This window comes from Talpa occidentalis, unplaced genomic scaffold, assembly GCF_014898055.3.
Source record: "Talpa occidentalis isolate TD23 unplaced genomic scaffold, MPIMG_talOcc4v2.1 talOcc4.15, whole genome shotgun sequence".
NCBI lineage: Eukaryota > Metazoa > Chordata > Mammalia > Eulipotyphla > Talpidae > Talpa > Talpa occidentalis.
Window position 1 is genome coordinate 85,656,514 of NW_023601543.1, and position 22,279 is coordinate 85,678,792.

At 48.5% G+C, this 22,279-nt stretch overlaps 1 protein-coding gene across 6 annotated transcripts in view; it reads left to right on the forward strand.

The window, feature by feature from the left end:
* MID1 (midline 1) overlaps positions 1–22,279 on the forward strand; it is a 338,728-nt gene that overhangs the window by 311,005 nt on the left and 5,444 nt on the right. For 5 of the 6 annotated variants that reach the window (XM_054695859.1, XM_054695858.1, XM_037512723.2 and 2 more), the window contains exons 6-9: positions 2,085–2,212; positions 6,907–7,050; positions 15,671–15,832; positions 18,335–18,542. In XM_054695859.1, coding sequence (XP_054551834.1) covers positions 2,085–2,212; positions 6,907–7,050; positions 15,671–15,832; positions 18,335–18,542 — 642 coding nt within the window. Of the gene's footprint in view, positions 1–2,084; positions 2,213–6,906; positions 7,051–15,670; positions 15,833–18,334; positions 18,547–22,279 lie in introns of those variants that run through there. The other variant, XM_054695860.1, reaches the window with a different exon arrangement.

Sequence of the window (22,279 nt, forward strand, 5' to 3'; positions counted from 1 at the left end):
TTTCACCTGTGGGTCCCAGGATCATTCCAGGGATTGCCTTGGTGGTCATCCCCCTGCTTCTCTCCCTGTCCGACACTGAAAATGCACCGGAAAGACAATTATAGAAATGTTATCTGTGAGGGTGTTGAGCATTTTGCAGGTAGAATTTTTTTCTTGAGGTGAAATTTGTATGACATAAATTAGCTGTCTAATGTGTATTTGAGTCGGTGGCATTTAGTACCTTCACAAAAGTTGTGCCACTACCAGCACCTCTACCAAGTTCTGAGCTCGTTCCATCGCCCCTGAAGAAGGCCCCCTACCCATAATTCACACACTTTCCCAGGGCCTTCCCCCAGCCTGCTTTCTGTCTCTACGAATCTGCCTATCCTGGGCATTTCATGCCCATGGTTCATACAACACGCGGCCCTGTGGGCCTGCCTCCTTCTGCTCAGCACACTGCCTTGGGGGTCCAGCCGCATGGTGGCAGGTGTCACCTTTTATGGTGAATTATGTCGCTCACCGTATGGATGTGCCAGGGCTACCGTGTTTACAATCACCAACTGTGCCAGAACGCGTCAGCCAACAGACTGCATACGGGGTGGTGGCGATCATAGATGCTGGTGTGCGGGCAGTGACACCTGGGTGTGAGTGTGCAGAAGGACATCCTGTGGTGTTTGCACAGTGACAAGGTTGCCGAACCACGGATTTCACAGTGTACATCCTCCTCGTTAATCAGCACATGCCTGCATGGCCAAGATCTAATATTTATAAACTCCAAAGCTTTAAGAACTACTAAAAGATGCAAGAGGAGATAAATCTCTTGGGGCAACCAGACTGAAAATTTTCTAGATTAAACAGAAGAGCACAGACCTGGAATTCGCCTCCTGGCTACAGCCAGCTGTATAAATGAGCATCAGGGCCCTTAATTAGAAAATAGTAGCTAGGGGCCTCCCCGGTGGTGCAGAGGTTGAGCGCTGGGTTGCGAAGCTGCCCGCAGCCTCTGCAGGGCTGGTTCGATCCCCGGCTGCTCCCCGGCCACTGGAGGAGGGTCCCACAGGGTGCGCAGACCTCTCCTGCCGCCCGCTGCTCCCCTCAGCAGTGTGCTTCGGTCCTTCTGCCTGCTCTGCTCCCCGCTCTGGCTCTGGTGAATTCTCTCACCCTCCCGCGTTTCTGACTGTACCCAGTGCTTGTATGAATGAATGAATGAATGAATGAATAAATAAATAAATAAATAAATCTTTAAAAAGAAAATAGTAGCTAGATTTAAAGCTAAGTCATTTCAAAGTGTGTCTTCACTCAAAAATTTCCAGCACCCTACACAGAACCCTACACTTAGAAGGTCCTTGGCGGACCTGACAGTACCAGAATCCTCAAGGTCCGAGTGCAGTATGGTTCGAGTCTGGTCTGCCTCTTCTACACGAAGAGGAGAAACCATGTGTCCATTGGAGGAATTTGTGAGGAAACTCATGAACGCTTTCCATGGCATCTGCTGGGAATATGGTGCAAGAAAATGAATACAAGGAGCATGGAACGAGCCAGGCAAAAACTCCTTTTTTAATGTTTATTTTAGAGAGAGGCTAGTAATTGATTAAACTAATCCAATATCTGGAAACATTCTTTTTTAATCTTCGCTTTGCCTTTTATGCAGTTTGAAATTTTGGAGACTCCTCTTTGAAGTGGAGAAGGGTCGAGTCAGAAAGGAACAAACAGTTTCCCAGACAGATGTGTGAAGAAAAGCCTGCGGCTACGTGCTTCTCGCTGGGGTTAGATGGCGGGGCCGGGCTGTTAAATACACAGCACCATGAAATATGAATATTCTTTTGCCTCCAAGGGGACTTTTTCCGATAGTAAAAAGGATCGGGGTAGCTCCGTTGTTCCTCCAGCCCTGACCAGGGTAGCTTTTCCTCCAGCCCTGACCGTTGGCATTGTGTTGTCATGTGGCCCCCTTCTGAGGTGCTTTTTAAGGCTCCCATAAAACCAGTGCTATTTGTTAACGACCCTGCTCTTCCTCTTAGTTTATTCATTCCTGAGTGGTGATGGTGGAAGTCATCTTGACATTTCTCATAAGATAAAGTTCATCTGGACAAATTTGTTTTAAATTACAGGGTCTCCATGGCGACTGCATCCTCCCAGGTCTTAATTCCTGAAATCAACCTCAACGACACATTTGATACCTTTGCCTTAGATTTTTCCAGAGAGAAGAAACTGCTAGAATGCCTGGATTACCTTACAGGTATTGTCTTTTGTGTTTTCTATAATGTTGTGTGCATTCAATGCCACCAGACCAATTCCCTAAAAACCAGAGAGAGGTGTGGGTTTCTGACTTAGCACTCTTGGGGTTTTTTTGGTTTTTTTTTTTTTTGTTTTGTTTTGTTTTGTTTTGTTTTGTTTTGTTTTTCATTTGGGAGGATTTCTTTTCTTTCTTTCTTTTTTTTTTTAAAGATTTATTTATTTATTTATTTATTTATACAAGCACTGGGTACAGTCAGAAGCGCGAGAGGGTGAGAGAATTCACCAGAGCCAGAGGGGAGAGTAGAGCAGGCAGAATGATGAGGTACACTGCTGAGGGGAGCAGAGGGCAGCAGGAGAGGTCTGCCCGCCATGTGGGACCCTCGCCAGCGGCCAGGGATTGAACCGGTGCTGCAGAGGCTGCGGGCAGTTTCGCAACCCAGCGCTCAACCGCTGCACCACCGGGGAGGCCCAGCGCTCTTGTTTATTGTTGATGCTCCACCAAAGCAACACAGCCCAACATAAATTGGGGACAGATTTCAAAAGAGAATCTCGATCGTTAGATGCACACTCAGAACCATTTGCACCATTTCCTTGACTCTCAGAACATGGGCACCACAAACAATAGCACTGTTGGCCAAGAGAGAGCTGGGGAAGGTAGCCTGGCTCATTCCCATTTCACGTCAGCAAGACATCTGCTCTCAGAGTGTCCGGGCAGAGACAAGATGGCCGCTAACGCTGAGTGGGTGTCTCCCCTGCACCAGCTCTTTGTATTTGCAACCTTGTTTAATCTTCACAGCATCGATTGCGGTCAAGTGTTATAATCCCCAGTTTGCAGATGATGGCGGTCATCCATCTTACTGGAGGCCAGATAGCCAGGGAGGGCCAGAATTAGGATTTGGCTGGGTCTGTGCAGACTCCAACGACCCCTGCTCTTTCTAGTAAAACACCGAATTTCGTCTTGGCAAAGGTCACCATGGCAAGTGTCCCAACAGTCATATCAGAATTCCTGGTACCGCGTTCCGGTCCTGTGCTTTCTGATAGGCATTTGCGGGGTGGGGAGGGGGCAAACTTTAAAACCAAAAGCAGCAATAATAAAAGAAAACCGCAGACTTCTCCTCTTTTTCTTTGTTTAGATGAACTTATTTGTGTTAGCCTAAGTCCCCAGTGCTGTGACCTCAACACAGCCAGATGTGCACTGGCTTCAGGCCACACAGCCTTCAAGAACACACGCCCCCGACTTCGTGCAGCCTCGGCTTCTCAACTTTACTTCTCTTTGTGGGAGAGTAGTCGGGAAAGGTGAAGCAAGAGAGAGGGAACGTTGTGTAATGTTTATTTTTACAGTCCGTGGAGAGACAGCAAGGAGTTCTGTATTCAAAGAGCATTGTACTCGGAAGATCATTTTTTTTCTCTGCAAGAACCCCAGCTGCTGTTTTTAGCACTTGCAAGGAGGAGAGTCATCCTGCAAATTTCTTATCTTATGTAATTTTCTCTTTTAACTACACTGCTCCTATTAAGGAAGAAAGAAATCAACTCAGAAAGCATTAACAGTAAGGAACCAAATTTGGTTTCAAATATTTATGAATAGAACAGTCCTCCTTGTTTAAGCTTTTACCTCTGAGACTTATCTATGCTGACACCATCCAGTGAAATTTCCCACGATGCTAGAACATTCTGTATGTGCACTCTCCAAGATGGCAGCTGCCAGCTACACGGGACAATTGAAAACGTGAAGGGTGGCAAGTGAGTTTTCACTTTCATTTAACTTTAAATTCAACTGAAATCTAAAGAGCCACATGTAACTCGTGGCTGCTGTACCAGATAGCGCAGTTCCCGGCTTTGTCGGCCGAGCTGTTTTCACACAGCTCGGATGGGATGGTGAGGATGGTTGGTGGTGAGGATGGTTGCTACGAGGAAAGAATCCCGTCAGCAGCAAGTCGAGCCCGAGCCACCGGGGAGTGTGGACGCGAGAACAGAGGGGCGTGGTCCTGGCGGGGCAGCGGGTCCGGATGCCCTGGGGCCTCAGGCTTTCCTCTTTTCCTGCTCTGCCATCTCCGTGCCACGTGCTCACAATTTGACTGTGCTCTCCCTCCACGCGCTCAAGTTCTAGGCCAAGCGAGAGGGTGCTGGGCAGGGGGTGATGCCGAAAGCTCTGTCAGCCAGTTTGTCTTTGCTCAGAAGACCCAGCCACCAAACTAACACTGTGTGTTGTGGGCCAGATCCCTATCACAAGGGCATGCCCAAGGGCAGCGAAGACTGGAAAATGTTTGGCTGGGCACGTGGCCCTTCTGCACTCAGGCAGGGTCTTGGGGACAAGAATGTGTCCTCCCGTTTCCCCAGAATCATTGAATGGCAGTTCAGTAGCGTGTGGGCACTTCAGTGTCAGTGGATGCCAGGGTGCTGAGCAGAGGGGAATCGTGAGAGTGGTTTGGGGGAATGGGGATGTGTGCACCCAAAGGAGGGCCATATGCGGTACCTGCTATCATGCCTTCTTAACTGACAACCTCAAATACAAATCTGGCCCATTTCTAGACATAACATCCACCCTGGCCATAACATACGATGCTTGGCTGATATCGCCAAGTCCAAATAGTTTATCAGACGTTTATAAGCAGGAAGCACAGTGTTTGTGGAGTTTAGCCCACCATTTCTTGCATCCTGTTTATGATAGAGGCAAGAACATAACAGCTCTGGTACCAACTCTGTGAATATGGAAATGGGCGGCAGACTGCTCTTCTCGTTTACAATAAATGAGACATTGACTTTTCAGGACAAACCCATTGAGTTTACAGTCGGAGCAGGGTTGGCCTGCCTGACTGCGAAAACAAGATTTTTTCCCAATGACATGCCTCTAAGTGGCATGTCAAGTTAATTACCCAGAGAGGTGACATTTCCTTCCTGATGGCAACTACTGCCGTGTGTCTCAGCTCTTTACCTGCTCGGAACATAAGTTTTCTTTATGTTTATTCATATATTGCAGTGCAGAAAAGTCAAAATCTTCCTACAGTGGTTGATGGCGAAATAATTCAAAGAACTGTTGCGATTCTAGGAGGAAAAGTGTTTCTCCACTGAGAGGGGGGTCCCACACCAACAGGGAGGTCCCGCACCAACAGGAACCACACAGACTAATAAGCATGTTTTACAATGCAGCTGGGCCTTCCCCACAGAATGCAGCTCCAGACGGGTGTCGCGGATTCATGCGCATCCAAGTCACAGCACCCGACGTTAAGTCTTGCATGTGGACACGCCAGGAGACAGATGTGTAAATACCTATCAAGAAAGAATGCTGTAAGGGCTATGTGAGCCCTTCTATCTCACTGCACAAACTTCCGGCAGTGCCCGCCATGCTGCACATGCCCAGGAATGTTCTTGGGGTTCATATCTTCAGGTGGTAAAGCAAAGAACTAAAATGATCAGTTTTAAACTGACCATGTTCACGGTCAATTTCATGGTGAACATTTCTCCTTCTTTGGGTGTGTGTAGGAGTCATCATTCCTAATCAAATTTTACAGCAGGAAAGAAAGCAAGGGCCACTACTAATCTGTAGAGTGAGGATATATTTCTCCTTTTGAAGTTAGGTTCTGGGGTAGAGAAGAGTGGAACACGGGCCTGGATCAACTCTCCAAACCAGTGGTCGGCAAACGTACTGTAAGAGCCAGACAGCAAATAGTTGCGGTTTTGCAGCGCATGTGGTCACAGCTTCTCCATTCTGCTGTTGTATAAAAGTGGCCACAGAAAATACATAAACGAATGAGCCTGGCTGAGTTCCAATAAAACTTTATTTACAAAAACAGGCAGTCGACCCCATTTGGCTCTGAGCCAGCGATTGCCAACCCCTGCTCTAAAGCATCGTTGCCGCCGCAAAATCCCTGCCTTTTTCTTGCTCACACACTTCTCATAAAACCAGTCACTGAAATCAATCCAGTAGAAGTCATTCAGTAGAAGTCAAATCATTATTTTAGTAGGATTTAGACTCTTTTCTCCAGAATGTGTTAAAGACATGAAACAGCCGCCTTCTCCAGCCATAAATTTAAGCAAATGTCAAAAGGCATCCTGTGTTTTCCTCGGGGAAGGAGAATGTCCTCTCACCCGCGATTGCTGGGTGAGCATGTTCTGCTTAGAAGTGTCCCTTCCATATTGAACAGCGAGAAGAAAGCAGGGCCACACTGAACCTTTTTTTTTTTTAATCAGGCATCAAAATATGCAGTGAAAGAAAACTGTCAAGCCGTACTTGGCTGGTTTGTGATGGGCTCACAATACCGGCATTTTTCCAGTCAGGTGTCTAAGTATAAAAACACGCGGCATCGTGCAGCTCAGAGGTTGGCCAACTTTGGCGCACAGGCCAAACCTAGACCTCCACCTGTTTTTATAAAGAGTTTTGCTGGAACCTGGCCATGAGCGTGTGAGGACGAAGTGTCCAGAGCCGCTGTCAGAGCGCAGAGGCAGAGCTGAGGACACGCAAGAGACCGCCTGTCCCCGGAGCCTGAAACACTTACCTTCTAGCCCGTTCCCCGAAAATGTTTGCCATCCCCCTGATGAGGATGAAACTTCAAAAGTTCATCTTTACCAAAAAAATCTTTACTTTTTGTCTGACTTGTTTTCCTCCACGCGAGAGAGGGTAGCGCCTGCTTAGCCTCCTCACTTTCCCGACAAGCAGGGAGGTGTCGCCTCCTCTAATGAGCTTCTTGAACCCCACAGCTCCCAACCCGCCCACGATCAGAGAGGAGCTCTGCACGGCCTCCTACGACACCATCACCGTCCACTGGACGTCGGACGACGAGTTCAGCGTGCTCTCCTACGAGCTGCAGTACACCATCTTCACCGGGCAGGCCAACGTCGTCAGTGAGTACCGCGGCCCGGGCCTCTGTCTGTGGTGGCTGCCTCAGGGGGTCGCATTTCTGGGTGTAAACGTCAAGGGGGAGACCGCAAGGAATGAATAGCCGCTATTATTGATTTGTCTTCCTAACCAAGAAGACGCTGGCAATTGCTTGCGCCTGTTAGCAAAAATAACGGGCCAAATAGCCAGTTAGTCGTGAAAGTGAATAACCTTTACCCAGACCACACGGGGGAGCCTGACGGGCATGTTGTTTTGTTGCTGTTGTCGTTGTTATAGTCATCGAGGCAACGTTGATGTACGTCACAGTGTATGTCTCGGGGGACAGGTTTACACGCACACGTGTATGGTGTTCTCTCACCACACCTGCCACCCAAGCCCTAGTCATCCTCCAGGGGCCCCTGACAAGCATATTGTCAAGAAAGAAGGAACCGAAAGGCTACGGGCGCTCCGCATGCATCGATACGTGCATGGCTTAAAGGTAAAAACGAGCCATTCTGTTTGGAGCCGCGCAGAGGTGTACAAACCCTAACTCACAGGCAGGATGATGGTGACCTACAGAACGGGAGGGGAGCAGCACCATGGGGAGCGGGGTGGCACCATGGGGGTTCGCGGGGTTAACAGCACTCTCCGGGCGGGAGTGACATGGCTTGGGCGTTGTGTCACACATTCAGTTTTACTACTTTTCTGGGGGCTATTTCATGATTTTTAAATAAGAAACAGACTCAGTAGAACAACCAAAGAACGTCGACTGCTGGTCCAATTCGGAGGACAGCAGCATTGTGACGTGCAAGGGCATTGATTGTCTCCCAACTGGGGAGAATCTCAGACTGGACTTGAAGCAGGCCCCCCTGCGATGGGGCCCCCCCTTACTGAGCCCTGTGAGATACTTGGCGTCTGGGATAATTTGAACTTCTCCAGCAGCTGGCCCGAAGGAGCTCCCAGAGGACCCCACAGTTGTTTCAGTTCAGTCGAGTAAAATGGCAAAGGACCAGAAAAATTGGCTTTTTGGGAGAGTAAGTTTGGGACTTCCTTAACAAAGGAAAATAGAAGCTGGCACAGTAGAACGGAGCAGGATGGCAGCCGCTTTTGAACAGAGAAATGTTTTGGATAACTCCACAGCAACTTAATGTGCTTTTATTATATAAGCCTTTTCTCTCCGAACTACTCTGCTCTTTGCTAGTGCAAGGAATTCTGAGGCATGTGATGCTTAAAGTAGAAATTCGATGTGGTGTTAAGAGTGATGCAGGAAGGCCCCTGGGAAGTACTCAGGTGTCCATGGCTCACACTCACAAGTGGCCCCTCGTAGCCCCTCTGCCAGCTTCCCCTCCTCATCCTCTCACCCCACTCCCTGATCGGCCTCCCTTGAGAGCGTCTGTTAAAATCTTACCATTCCCGGGGAACGTGTCACTTTGCAGTGCGAAGGGGTAAGCCATGACATGCTGAGAGCAGCCTGGGCTGCCTGCGGGGATAGGAGACAGAGAGGGCAGCAGTGGAGGGGGCAGCAGGCTTTGGGGGACACGATGGAACTAGGTCTTGAAAGAGCAGGTGCTTATTGGCAAGGGTAGCCCAGAGAACTGCGTCTCCACACGGGAACGTGTAGAGCGCTAAGAAGCAGGGCATGCTGGGAGAGCTCAGCTAATTCGACGTGGCTAGAGAGATGAGTGAGAAGAGGAGACAATGAGAAATGAAGATAGAGAAAGAGAACCCGACTCCGGCCCATGTAGGGCTGCTTCCAGAAAGCAGTGTTCTGAGTCATGTAGCAGGAGTTAGCCGCCTGAGGGCGCCGGGCCACAGCGTCTGGACTGCGGCCTGCGGGCCAGGGTCGTGCAGAGCGCGGCGTCCCAGACGCTCCTTTGGATGCCGGCTCGGGCCGCACTGGGGAGGGCCGAGGGGCGGCACGACTAGAAGACCCGTGAACCAGGAACTTTCTAGTAGCCCACAGAGGCAGAATAGCCAGGACCTACAAAGGGTGCGAGCAGCAGGAAAGATAATTCCACAAAGACTTCTTTACTTCTGGTTCACCCCCCGGAAACACCGTTACCGTCCCTAGATATGTGAAGTGCTCTCGGGAGCAAGTCTGAGAGTGCTGGCAGGGCAAGGCCTAGGCCTCCCGCCTCTCCCTCCAAGCTGTGGGATTTGGCATCATGCACCATCCCTCGTTCTTCTTGCCCCCCTGCAAATCATGAAGAAATACCCATCCTCTAACATCTTGCTGTTTGGTTTTGCAAGAACACTGTGGAACAATACGTAAAATGCACAAAGTGTGTGCAGCGAAAATTGGGTGTTTTCGGGGTGCCCGCCGCCAGCCTCCGGAATGAGCCTCCACCCTGGTTCCATGCCTCCCGCCTCTCTCCTGTAGTCTATTTATAGACACACTCATGCACACACAGATTTTTCAGAGACACAAAAAATAATATACCATACATAGGTCTCCACCCTGCTGTTTTCTCCAGGTCTTGTATCTGAAAGACTCTTCTATTGCAGCACAGAGCTGCTTCATTCCTCGTGGAGGCTCGCGGCACAGTAAGGATGCCCCCCAACTCCTTGACCTCATCTGCTATTGATGTGTATTTACTGTTTCCAATCTTGGTCCTTACAGACAATGCCTCCATGGGTATCCTTGAATTCTTGCCTCCCACTTAGGGGGATTGTATCCGCAAAATGTTCTCTTGTGATGCAATTGCTGGGACAAGGATTGTTTGCATTTGAATTTTGGTTGACGTTGCCACTTTGCCCTTCAGAGAGGTGACATTAAATGCATTTTTCCAGCTGTGTGAGCTAAGATTTCACTGATCTAAGAAATATATATATTTAACATGAACTAAAGCCTGGTAAGATTTTCAAACCTTGATTATACTCCACCATAAACCTGAAAAATAGATTATTCTGTGATCACTAATATCACACTAGTCACTTCATTCGAAGCAGGTTCTCAACCAGGGGCAATTTCCCCCTCAGGGAACATTTGGCAATGTCTAGAGATATATTTGGCTCTCAAAACACGGAAGGGATGCTCCTGGGATCTAGCGGGCAGGCCAGGGCTGATGGGAAATGTGGCCCAGATCACAGGACGACCCCCACCCCACCCCCAGTAAAGACTGATCCAGTCCAAAACGTTAGCAGCGCTGAGGTGGAGGAGCCTGGCTTTAAAGCAAGGCTAACAAGTAGCATCTAAACAAATAGTGGTCGTACCTAAGTATCCCTTTTAGAGGAAACAGAGCAAACAGCCTCCTCCAGGAGCTCCTTCTGGCCAGCAGCTGCTGCTGCTTGAGAGGCTGAAACTGCCCCCGATGCCAGTTCAACGCAAAACAAATCTACATGGCTCCTATTTGCATTATCGATCCTGAGACTCACTGAACGAACTAACCGACACACCGCGATGCCTACAGCTGGGAAGGGAAAACCCAACAAAGCCACTTATTCTGACTTCACTTAAGGAATCACTTCCTTCGCATTACGGGCTGAATGTTACTGCATGTTGGGGAAACCGAACTAGAGATGGGATCACACACTCGCTGGAAGAATGTGACATTGAATGGGTGTTCAGAAACCCCCAGGCAGTCAGAGCAAAGGAAAGCGTGGAGTGTGAGGAGAGCAGGTGGACATCAGAGGCACGATTCACCACAGAAGGTGAACTGGGATTGATCAGCATGGTGGCAGACTCAAAAAACACTTCGAGAAGGCTCTCTGAAAACACACAGAGGACTGATAGAAGGAATGTCTCCTGAGAAGTGAAGAGTATGGTTGGTTATGTGGGTGTTTCATTAAGAGATGCATTAAAAAACCCCGGTCAGCAATCCCAACAAAATGGGGTCTCTTGGCGCCACGTGTAAAGAGAAAAAGAGAACATTTAGAGTTGTTTATAACTGGAGGATGGTTCGTGGCCCATGCGAGGAATGGTCTATTTCTCTAAAATGATTTTCACGTGGTTCAGGAAAAAGGCTACCAATGACGGCTACGTTGCTGAGCATAATGGCTTAAAAGTTTTCTGCTGGGCAATTCCAGAGAAGGCGCGTTTCCGGAAGCCAGTTGCCACAAGAAAATAAATGCAAATGGCTTCATGGAGATTAGAGACCTGCCTTCTTCAAAGCATAGATGCCAGAAAGGCCCATTGTCCCAGGACAGATGGAAATAGAGCACCTGGGGTGCACTCGTCAGGTGGCTCATATGAAGACTAGTTCTCTCTCTTTTTTTTAAGATTTTATTTTATTTATTTATGCATACAAGAACTGGGGTGTAGGCCAGAGACACAGGAGGGTGAGAGAATTCACCAGAGTGGGGAGCAGAACAGGCAGACAGACCGAAAACACTGCTGAGGGAAGCAGCAGGTGAGACAGGAGAGGTCTGCCGTGCCATCTAGGTCAGCTCCCTGGCCAGCTGGGATCGAACCCGCACTGCAGAGGCTGCGGACAGCTTCACGGCACTGCACTCCACCTGCTGCGCCACCGGGGAGGCCCAAAGAGATAATGTTTTAACCTCACATGCTTGAGATAATTACACTAAAGGCCTCAGACCTGTGCTTGCCACAGCAGTAACACACAAACATCATTCCTACAAAAAGGTAAATGATAGTCGCACATCACTGCGTTTTCACAGGCTGATCTTTTTGGTCAGGTGATACAGATCAATTGTGCAATTTACCAGGATCATCTACATGGTAGCATTTTACACACTCATCGCGTGAAAGGCCTTCCTTGAATGTTGCTTGTCCGCCTCTCCTATCATTTGGAAGAACATTCTTTGCAGATGTTATAGCGAATGACAAGATCTAATGATAAAACTAAAATGGAAATTAGAACACATAATGCTTAAAAGCTGGCTCTTGCTCTGTGTGCCACTAGGAAATCTTTTACAGTCTCTAGCTTGCGATTCTTTCATTCTTCATAATAAATTCTAGTTCGTTGCTTTCAACTGATTTTAGTGAGGGAGAATTAGATAAGACCTCGGGAGCTTTTGAATCTTATAAAATGGCTCTCACTAATCAAAATCATACATTGAAATGCAAAATTCATGACCTAATTCATTTTTCATTTTTATCAGCAGGCTTATGACTGCAGATGTTAATGAATTGCTTCCTAATATGTGGATACGTATTTAATCTTACAATGCTTTCCATGTTTTTTTCCAAAACTACTTTTAATACATCATTTAAAATCTTAAATTGGGGCCTTTTCCCAGCAGCCTGTTTTTATTAGCCAAAGTCAAAAGATGCATTTCTTCAAGCCTTCATGGCGAAGTAGTTCTCTATATTTATTCTAGTCATTTTAAAAACATTCGTGGAAGTTCTTAAGCGTACACTATTTTTATGGCAAAGAACGAAAAGAATGTTCACTGCTGTCCAATCTGTTCAAAGATACAAGAGATGCTGGAAGTCCGTGTGCAGAGTCTCCAAAGGGCATCCGTGTTGGGTAATGTTTTACTGCAAGATGACGTTGCCACGCAGGGCTCACAGCCCACATGTCATTAGGATCTGGTGATGAGCGGCGTGATGTAGCGTCATGCTTCTGAGCCATTAGGAAGGAGGAAAGGAATGCACAAAATTGAAAACCTCAATTCAGTTTTGTTATGAGCCAATTATCTTCCACGTTCCATCGTTGTTTTAATACTTCAAGCTGCGCTGGAAAAGGTGAATATTGGAACACCCTCAAAGATGATTGAAAACAAATTTGAAGAAAAGTAAAGTTTCGGTCAGGATGGTTATGTGGGTGTTTCATAAAGAGATGAATAAAACCTGGTCAACAGTCCCGACTCAGTGGGGTCTCAGGGCAGAGTCTGGCGCTTGGCGCCATATGCAAAAAGTTAAGTGGCGCTGGCCCCCGACCAACACTAGCAATGCAATAATGGTGTACTCTGGGGTACCCCACTTACTCCAGCCCCCAAAAGAAAACGGTCGATGTTGCTTTCTTGGCATTTTTAATCAGCTTCTCAATTATGACCCTGGCAGTAATAATAGCATAAATGTGAGCCTAAATGGTTGCTAGCACTCAGGAAAGTAGCTTGTGCCAGTGTAAAGCCATCCGATCACATTTCACTACCCCACAAGTACTTTTGTTCTTTTAATATTCAAGGAAAACATGAGGGGCCTCTTCAAAATAACCAGGGTAGTCAGAGTCCCTTTTTTGGTTGGAAAGGGTTTCTGAAACATTAAATCATTTTTGTTGGGTTAAGGCTGGGTTGTAGGCCAAGTGGCAGTTTGCAGCAATTTCAGACATCTGCTCTGTGATGTCGCTGAGCGCATTCCCCCACCACATTAAACCCTGCTTTGGGGTTGTACAGTGATGTAAAGTTTATTGAAACATTTTTACATTTGCTTTCTTTGACCACAGTAGTCGTTTTATTGCAACATATGCAATTAAGCAGGAACAGTGTAAAGCAGCGGCTCTGATAGATCTCTCTGATGCGGCCGTGCGCCTCGCTGAGTTTGAGCGATTACCCGAGGCAACAGAACAGGGAGCTGTGCTTGTGTAATTACTATTGCGATGCTATCATCAAACATCTAGAGTGAGTTATAGGCTTCTTGGGGTCCAGAGCTCAGAGTTCAAAGTGACCCTTCTTGGGTTGCATCAAAACCTGCTACGTGGCCGGGCACTGTCCGGAAATATGGCATTGATTCCAGCTGTGTGCAAGGAAAAGGTGAGGCGAGAAAATACCAAAAGGAATATGCAGTGGGGGAGTCCCGTGTTACTGTGGAGGTTTTCCTGGATCATATCCAAGTAAGAATGCGGAAAAGAGGGTGGGGTGGGGCACCCCCCGGTAGCCCCGACATCTTCAAACACTCAGACCTTCCGCGAGTCTCACCTTGTTTCCTTGCTTGGTGCTGGCTTTGTCCTCTGTGAAAATGTCCACAGGAGGAAATGAAAGTGTGCCTGGAACGACTAGGTGTCCCAAATACAAATCGAGTGAGAGAAATGTTTACCACCGACAGGACACGATTCCGTTCCTCTGGACCGAAAGAAGACCAGGAGCGAGGCGACGCGAAGTTGGAGAAAGTATTTAGTAGGATTCCAGACTTATCTGGTGGTGTGAAGAGCTTGAAATGCTATGCAAATATGTGTGGGTTGCTGGGGGTCTTCGATGTGAGTTTCTTTCTGTGGAAAGGTTTTATTTGCTTCTCGAAGAGGTGAGAACAAAACGGGATGAAGGGCTTGCTTCTAGGGAGTGTGGTTCGGTCATATGTTCCTGGAGATCAAAAGGACTCACCCTTTGACTTGCAAATCCACCCTGAGGAAAGGAGGGGAGATGAGTCTGGAGCCCTCAGGAAGTGCAGGGGCCCAGCCCTCTACCAAGAACCGGTGAAGGAAACTCACCAGAGGCAGGAAATGCCCTGACAGCACCGTCGCCAGGGGCTGGGAAAAGGTTCCGTGAGAGTGGAGATTGATGGCTGCGGAGGGGAGAGAGGCGAGCTGGGCCCAGTACCAAGGAGATGTTTTCAGCATCAGCCAGCTGCAGAGCAAAACAGGCTTCCTTTTTCCTACATGTTCTTCCAAGCATCGTAAATCCGCAGCCTGCCCCCTAACCCACATCCTGCAGAAGGCCGCCCGAGCAGCAGCCCACTCTGCTCCGAACCCAGCCGTGCAGGGATGCAGCTGCTCAGCGCCCTGGGGATGCTTCCCCAAGCCCCACATGGAGCCCATGTGGCTGGAGGCGCTGCTGCCCCGGGTTCTCTCAGGAACCGGCTCTGAGTCTGGCCACTGAGGCACGGGAGTGCTGGGTCACCTGTGGGCTGGCACCCCTGGGAGCATTTTCTTAGCTCCCCTGTTGGAAGTTGGTTGGAGTCGCCGACCTCTGCTGACCTCCCGCTCCTCTCGGCTGGGCCTTGGCCTTGGCCTTGGCCGGGCAGTAGAGCTATTCCATGTCTCTTGTCCTCTTAGGACCAGCAAACTCTCTGTGGCATGTTCTCGGCGTGGCAACAGCCGCGGCACAAGAGGGTCATAGGGTCATAGAAACTCTCAGACCTTGTCACGCCCATTCTTGCATCTGGCTCGTTGTCCCGTGGCTCTTCCTGTTGGCCAAAGCAAGTCCCGTGGCCACACCCAGAGCCAGGTGACAAGGAACTCTGCCCACCTCTTTAGAGGGGACAGTTACAAAGTCACTGAGGCCTGGATCTAGGGCAGGGCGAGGGGTTTGAGGCAGAAATGGAACCTATTCCTTCTACATTAGTGAAGTCCACCTCTTGCATAGGACTCCGGTCTCTTCTTACCTTCTGTGAGTCTCAAAATAGATACTATGCTACGTGCATGACCCTCACCGTGCAGACGGGGGTGAGGCAGAGGTATCGGCATTACCTGCCCCTTCCTTTTCATGCCCCGCAGCACCTTATCACACGCCCTACACGTCTTCAGTAGGTAAGATCCCTGCGAGAAAGGCCTCGGCTGCTCTTATTCCTGAACAGAAGTTGCAGTGCAATCATTTTAAGTGGTTTTTCCATCAAGGCACACAATTGGAATAAATAATAATAAACACAGGCTGGCCTCCTACTGCAGGCCGCCCGAGCCCCGAGTATGCAAGGTTCCTGGTGGTCGCCCGCAGGAGTGACAGGCGCTCACGGTGCAAACGAGCCCACGTTAGACGCGTGTTGCTTTGGCTTATACCAAAGAACTGCACCACTTCTGCTTGGCTTTGCAGGTCTGTGCAACTCGGCTGATAGCTGGATGATTGTGCCCAACATCAAGCAGAACCACTACACGGTGCACGGTCTGCAGAGCGGCACCAAGTACATCTTCATCGTCAAGGCCATCAACCAGGCGGGCAGCCGCAGCAGCGAGCCTGGGAAGTTGAAGACAAACAGTAGGTGTCTGCTGGCCTTCCCGCTGCCCCGTGCCCTTTTCTCTTCCTTGCCTCTGTCTCAAGCCTCGCTGAGGGCCTCAAAAAGCAATTCAAGAGCTTGGGCCCCAGGGGACCAAGTGAAATCCAGTGTATTTCACTTGGTCCCCTGGGGGCTATGAGGCCATTAACCTCTCTGCATTTCAGACTTCATTTTTAAAACAAATAATCCCAGCGGGGTCCTGGTGGGAATACGAATATTTATGTTATCAAGTTATATACAAGTGTTGGCAAGCTTTTTCTGTAACGAGCCAAATAGTAAATATTTGGGGCTGTGTAGGTCACAGTTATTCAGCTCCCTCACTTTAGCGCACAGCCGGCCATAGATGACACAGAAACTAGTGGGTGTGATGGCGTTTTAATAAAGCTTTATTAACAGACAGGCAATAGACTGTTGATTTGCAGGCTGTAATTCGACAACCCCTCACGCATACAGATGTTACAGTGAATCCATTTACTTCTGCAAACAACACTTGTGTCCCTTGAACTAATTTGTCCTTGTTGAAGCAAAAGCCTTGGACATGGACAGAGTGGGTGGTGATTTATTTGAGAAATGGTTCTGGGGCACTGGTGGATTTGCTTACTGAGGATGCAGGAGCTTGGGCTGACTCTGTGCATGTTTGGGTGAGAGTCTGCAGTGAGGCAAGCTGGATGTAGCCCGCCGTGACAAGGCCAAGCTTTCGGGGGGGCTCTAATAAGCTGATCATCTTCATGGGAAGGACAGCAAGCAGAGCCCAGCCTTCAGCTTCAACACTGGATGCCCTTATAGAATTTCTTCCTAATCTTCCCATTAGTATGCAATTATTTTTACACACATTCTCTCTCCCACCTTTGAAAATTTAACTAGTATAAGCAAAACTGACTTTATATGCTTCTTACCTTAGTTCACACTCTAACCCTCACAGTTGCTGGCATGATCATTCCTGAGGACATTATTTTACAAGACAAGCCAAAATTTATAGAGAAGTAAAGTTTATTACATTTGAAACAATACAGCAGAAGTCTTAAGAATGCTTGCTCATTAAATATAGTTTAATTCTTATAAATCTCCTTTGGAAAATGCAATTTATATGTGTTGCAACCTCAGAGGTTTAAATAACAAGCCAAAATTAAACTACACTTTATCATCCAAGTGTCTCAAAGAAAAGTCACTCCCTGCTCAGCACTTGAGGATTTTTTCCGTTCCCTGCTTTGCTTTGATGTGGACAGAATGTGGTCAGAAACCTGTCCACGTAAGATTTGTCCACAGCAAATTACATCTGCCCATTTTTTGCAAATGAAGTTTTATTGGCACAGAGCCACGCCTATTCCTTTAGCTCTTGTCTGCGGCTGGTTCCAAGTGACAAAAGCAGCTCAGCAGGCACAGAAGGGACCACATGGCCAGCCTCGCTGAGAATATTTGCCCTCCGGCCCCTTGCCAGAAAGGCGTGCCGGCCTGTCATCTAAAAGAAAGGATTTCAGAGGTGCTGGGGTCATGTTTGTATCCAAGAGGCAACTACTGGCAATCCCTTGGTCTGCGTGCGTGTGACTTAGTACCCACAGCAGAGCTGGCTGTGTGGGCTTCTCAACCAGGTTGTGCGTTGCCACAGTGGAACATACCCGCTTTTTCCTGTGATGGTCTGGGAGCTGGATAGTGGGCAGAAGCACACCAGTGGCCGGGGAGTTTGGAGACCACGGTGTTAGCGTCAGCTGGCAACTCATTGCCTGCCTCTAAATGCCCTGGGTGCGATGCTGTGCTGAGTGATAGACAGTCCTCGAGACCAAGTCCTCAAGACGTCACAGCCACAACAAGACATTCAGGTGTCTCTGCCCAGACTTTATGCCGGTTAAATCTTCAAGATACACATGTGAATAATGAAAGAGAGGACCCTATTCTACATATATAAACAAGCCTGGGAGTTGAAAATCCAGGCATTATGATCACATTCCCCCCCGCCCCCCGATCTTGGGGGCTGAAAATACACAATTTTATGGACACTGCGCTCATGAGAGTATGCTTACTTTTGAACAATATCAGAATAATGTAAGCCTTAGACTCTTGAGTATATTAAAATCCACGAGCTTGATTTGTTTGCGTTCTGGTCTGAAATCTATTGAGTATGAACACATTTGAAGTTGGATTGACCATGAAAATGGTTGACAATTAAGCCCTTATTTCCCCCTCCCTTTTGGGATGCTCTTCAGCCAGCATGTACCTGTGCTACTTGTGCACCGCCGGGATCCATGAGGGCAACTTAAACCACATGATCCGGCTAACCCTCGCCCATACTATCATTGAATAATCAGCATAGCTCCTCTGGACCCCTATCTTAGAACGGACAGGCGGGGAGCCTATCGCGTCCAGGACGTGTTCATACACTGTATTACTGTGCTTTTTAACTCTGATTCTGAAAATATGTTATTGGTCATGTTACAATTAACAAACTCGTTCCTCTCCTTTTTTGTGTTTCGTAAATTTGTTTCCAGGCCAACCATTTAAACTGGACCCCAAATCTGCACATCGAAAGCTGAAAGTGTCCCATGATAACTTGACAGTAGAGCGTGATGAGTCATCGTCCAAGAAGAGTCACACCCCTGAACGCTTCACCAGCCAAGGGAGCTACGGAGTAGCTGGAAACGTGTTTATTGATAGTGGCCGGCACTACTGGGAAGTGGTCATAAGTGGAAGCACATGGTAGGCCGTTCTGTAATATATCATCTATCATAAACCAGCACACCTCACTCTGTACTTTGTCAGAGCATCAGCCCGTTCTAGGGTCTATCTTGAAAATAATATGCAGAAAAGTTTTATTAATCAACTACTGCTACAGTAGTGCTGCGTAACAACCACCCCGAAAGCATTGGCTTCAAAGAGCAATCATTTATCATGACTAACACCTGCATCGGTGGGTGCGCTGATCAAACAATCTCAGCTGGGCTTCGCTTTAAGATGTAGGTTGGAGCCAGGTCTGTTCTGTGTGTCTCTTCATCCTTTTTGAACTGGTCGGGCTCTTTCATGCTTTAAAACACGTGTCAGCGGGCAACAGCCCTTGGGTCAAACCTGCCCCCTGCCTGCTGCTGTAAATATAACTTGCTGAGAACACAGGGCGCGCCCATTGTTTTCCGTGCTGTCTGTGGCTGCCTTGGAGTCATGCAGCAGAGTTGAGTCAAAACAGAATCCTATAGTCCGTGAGTGCGAAAATATTAACTCTCTGGACCGATTCCTACTCTAAAACATTACACTTTGGTATTACCAGACGCTCCTTTCTGTTGCTTTGTGCATTTTGTGAATCCAGACTGGGCCAATTACTGAAAATAGCCGAGAGCTGGAGAGTGGGGGAGACAGTGATCATAGGCTGGGAGTCATTTCAAAAGGTCTGTTAGTCCTGGACAGTCACTTTAGCCCACTGAGTTGACTAAGCCTAAGGGCAAAGGTCAGGGTGCAGTGGACACTGGAATCAGTTAACCTTACCAAGTGGGCCGCACAGAGTTGACCTTGCCTGTTCCATAGTCACACGCTGCACCCTTCACTCTGTCTCACCAGTGCCTGCTTGCTAGTGTCAAGGAAGAAGCATTTTACTTCTCTGTAACCTCATCGGGCACAGCTGTATTCCAGGCACTGGCCCAAGCATTTTGTAAATGGTAACTCACATACTCATCAGAACCCTGAAGAGGTAGGTACCAGCAACCCATTTAATAGGTGAGGTGACTGAGGCGCGTGCCCAGGGTCACGGAGCACACAGGCGGCAGAGTTAGGAAGTCAGCAATGAGGAGACTTGTTCTTGTTAACCAGGGTCCACAGACACTATGTGTGAAGGGCCAGAGGGCCAAGGTTGTGGGATTTGCACGCTGGATGATTTTTGTCACAGTAACTATTGTCTTGGGAAAGCAGCCTCAGCCCACAAGCCCAGCAATGGGGCTGCTGCGCCCAGAGAAAAGTTCATTTATAAGAACAAGCAGCAGTGGGCCTCCCCGGTGGTGCAGCGGGTTGAGCGCAGCGCTGTGAAGGTGTCTGCAGCCTCCGCAGCACTGGTTCTGTTTCTGACCGGCCAGGGAGATTCCCACGTGGCACGGCAGACCTCTCCTGTCTCGCCCGCTGCTCCCCTCAGCAGTATCTTCTGTCCATCTGCCTGTTCTGTTCCCCGCTCTGTCTCTGGTGAATCCTCTCACCCTCTCGCGCCTCTGGCCTGTACCCCAGCTCTTACATAAATAAAAATAAATCTTAAAAAAAAAAAGAACAGGCAGCGGGCCGGGTTTGCCCCCCGGGTTGTGGTTGTTGATGCCTGTTCTTAACCACCACACTACCTCTTCTAGAACTAAGATTAGAATTTATCTTCAGGGTTGACAGTAGCAGTTTAATGAGGGATCGCTTACTCCTGGCTTTAAAAAGAAAACCAAGACTCAAAACTATGCACCCTGTAAGTGCTGGGTGTGATGACAGTGGTATTTTTGTCTTCTTACTTACACGTATGTGTTTTAAATAAATCCTTTCACTTCAAATCTCTGTACACAATGCATTTATTGGGGCTGAGTCTTTAGACAGTGGAAATCTAGGAAGCGACATCAGAAGCCAGGGGTTCCCCTTGCTCCCAGGACGGGCACCCACATGCCCCCATCAAGTCAGTGTGTGGTTAGCCTTGCTGCCCAGGGTATGCTCTGTTCCAGCAGCCAGAGGATGGAGGACACATCCTTCTGCCCACTCGGCCTGGGGTCAGACTGGCATTTTCAACCTTTTTTTTTTTTTTTTTTGGTTAAAGATTTATTTATTTATTTATTTATACAAGCACTGGGTACAGTCAGAAGTGTGGGAGGGTGAGAGAATTCACCAGAGCCAGAGCGGGGAGCAGAACAGGCAGACTTATCAAATACACTGCTGAGGGGGGCAGCGGGCGGCAGGAGAGGTCTGCGCGCCATGTGGGATCCCTTGCCCGGAGGCCAGGAATCGAACAGGCGCTGCAGGGGCTGCGGGCAGCTTTGCAGCCCAGCGCTCAACCACTGCGCCACCGGGGAGGCCCTTCAACCCATTTTTAGCCCCCAAATTCAGTTTTTAGCTGCACTGGTTCAAAAGCCCAAAAGAAAGAGCACTGCGTCTCCGCAGGTGCAAAAGAGCAAACATCGCTCGTTGATGAACACGCAGCGATACTCTGGGCGGAGCCCCGCGCCGACCCTGCTGCTAACCACTCGTGATAAACGATACCCAGTCGCTGTGACTCCTTCCCACAGATGAGTAGTGCGGGCAACTGCAGACCACGGTCAGTTACATCAACACGGAGCAGCACCGCCTCCACGGCGCCCTCCAGATGTCAGGACTCACTGATGGGGGCAGGTTCTCAAATTAACTGCCACGCTTCGGCTCTTTATAGACCTGATTTTGTCCACTGTGGACAAATCTCACGTAGAAAGTCGTTAACAGCGCTGGGAGGTGACCCTGCGATGAAATGCCGGCGACACGTTGATTTGTGGCAGCGCAGGACACATATATTTTCTGGTGAAATACAGTCCTGACTTTCAATTAACATGTATGTTATGATCCGTGCAATGGGGCATGTTAACATTGCTCTGAGAAACATGATTTTTACCCTGTTTGAATTCTCCGAGTCTCGCTGCGCCGCTTAATGGAACATTACCTCTTTCAAGTTCAGTGGAAATATGTACATACTTTTCCAGATTAATGATAATATAATGGTGTTTTCCTTTGCTTAATGGACTAGACACGTACTTATTTTCTTACTCTTTAATGCTGTTAATGTGCACTTGGTGTTTTATGAAATGGTGTTAACGAAACGTGGGTTCACGCGAAGATTACTAGGCCAGAAGTCAAGGGGGAGGGGGCGAGATTCTGGATTTTGCCCCGAATTTTAACCTTCTCTGTGTTTTCCCCATGACTAAATGAAGTCAGTTGTACCTGCTGCAGCTACTTCCGAGGGGGTTCAGCTAAGGTTCAGATGGGAAATAAATGTCAAAGTTCTTTAATAAAGAAGAAGGATGGTGTGCAGCCACAAGAAGGAAACAATGCAGACATATGGCGATTTTGTGATGCAAATGCTGCTTCCAAATTCTCTGAAAAATGGCAGTGGTGTCTGCCAGGGGACAAAGAGAAGGCCTTTCTCTTGACCGAAACCTGCAAAACTAAACCTTTCCAAAGAGTCTCGGTTAGGGTTTGGCGGAGGCCCAGAAGCCACTCTAGGTGTACTACCTAGAGGAAGGGAAGCAGAGGCTCCCAGGGAGCCCTGGGAGGGGGTGACTGCCAGTCAGGGAGCCACGAAGGCCTGTGGGTGCCCGAGAGGCCACAGCCCGGAGGCAGGCCAGGAGCTGGCCCAGAAGCTCACAGAACCTCCCCTGTGCTTCCTGTTGTCCAGAAAAGAGCCTACTCCTCCACGTAGAACTAGGACTCTTGTGCCGGGGGTCATGGTGGCAGAACCTGGCCCCCAC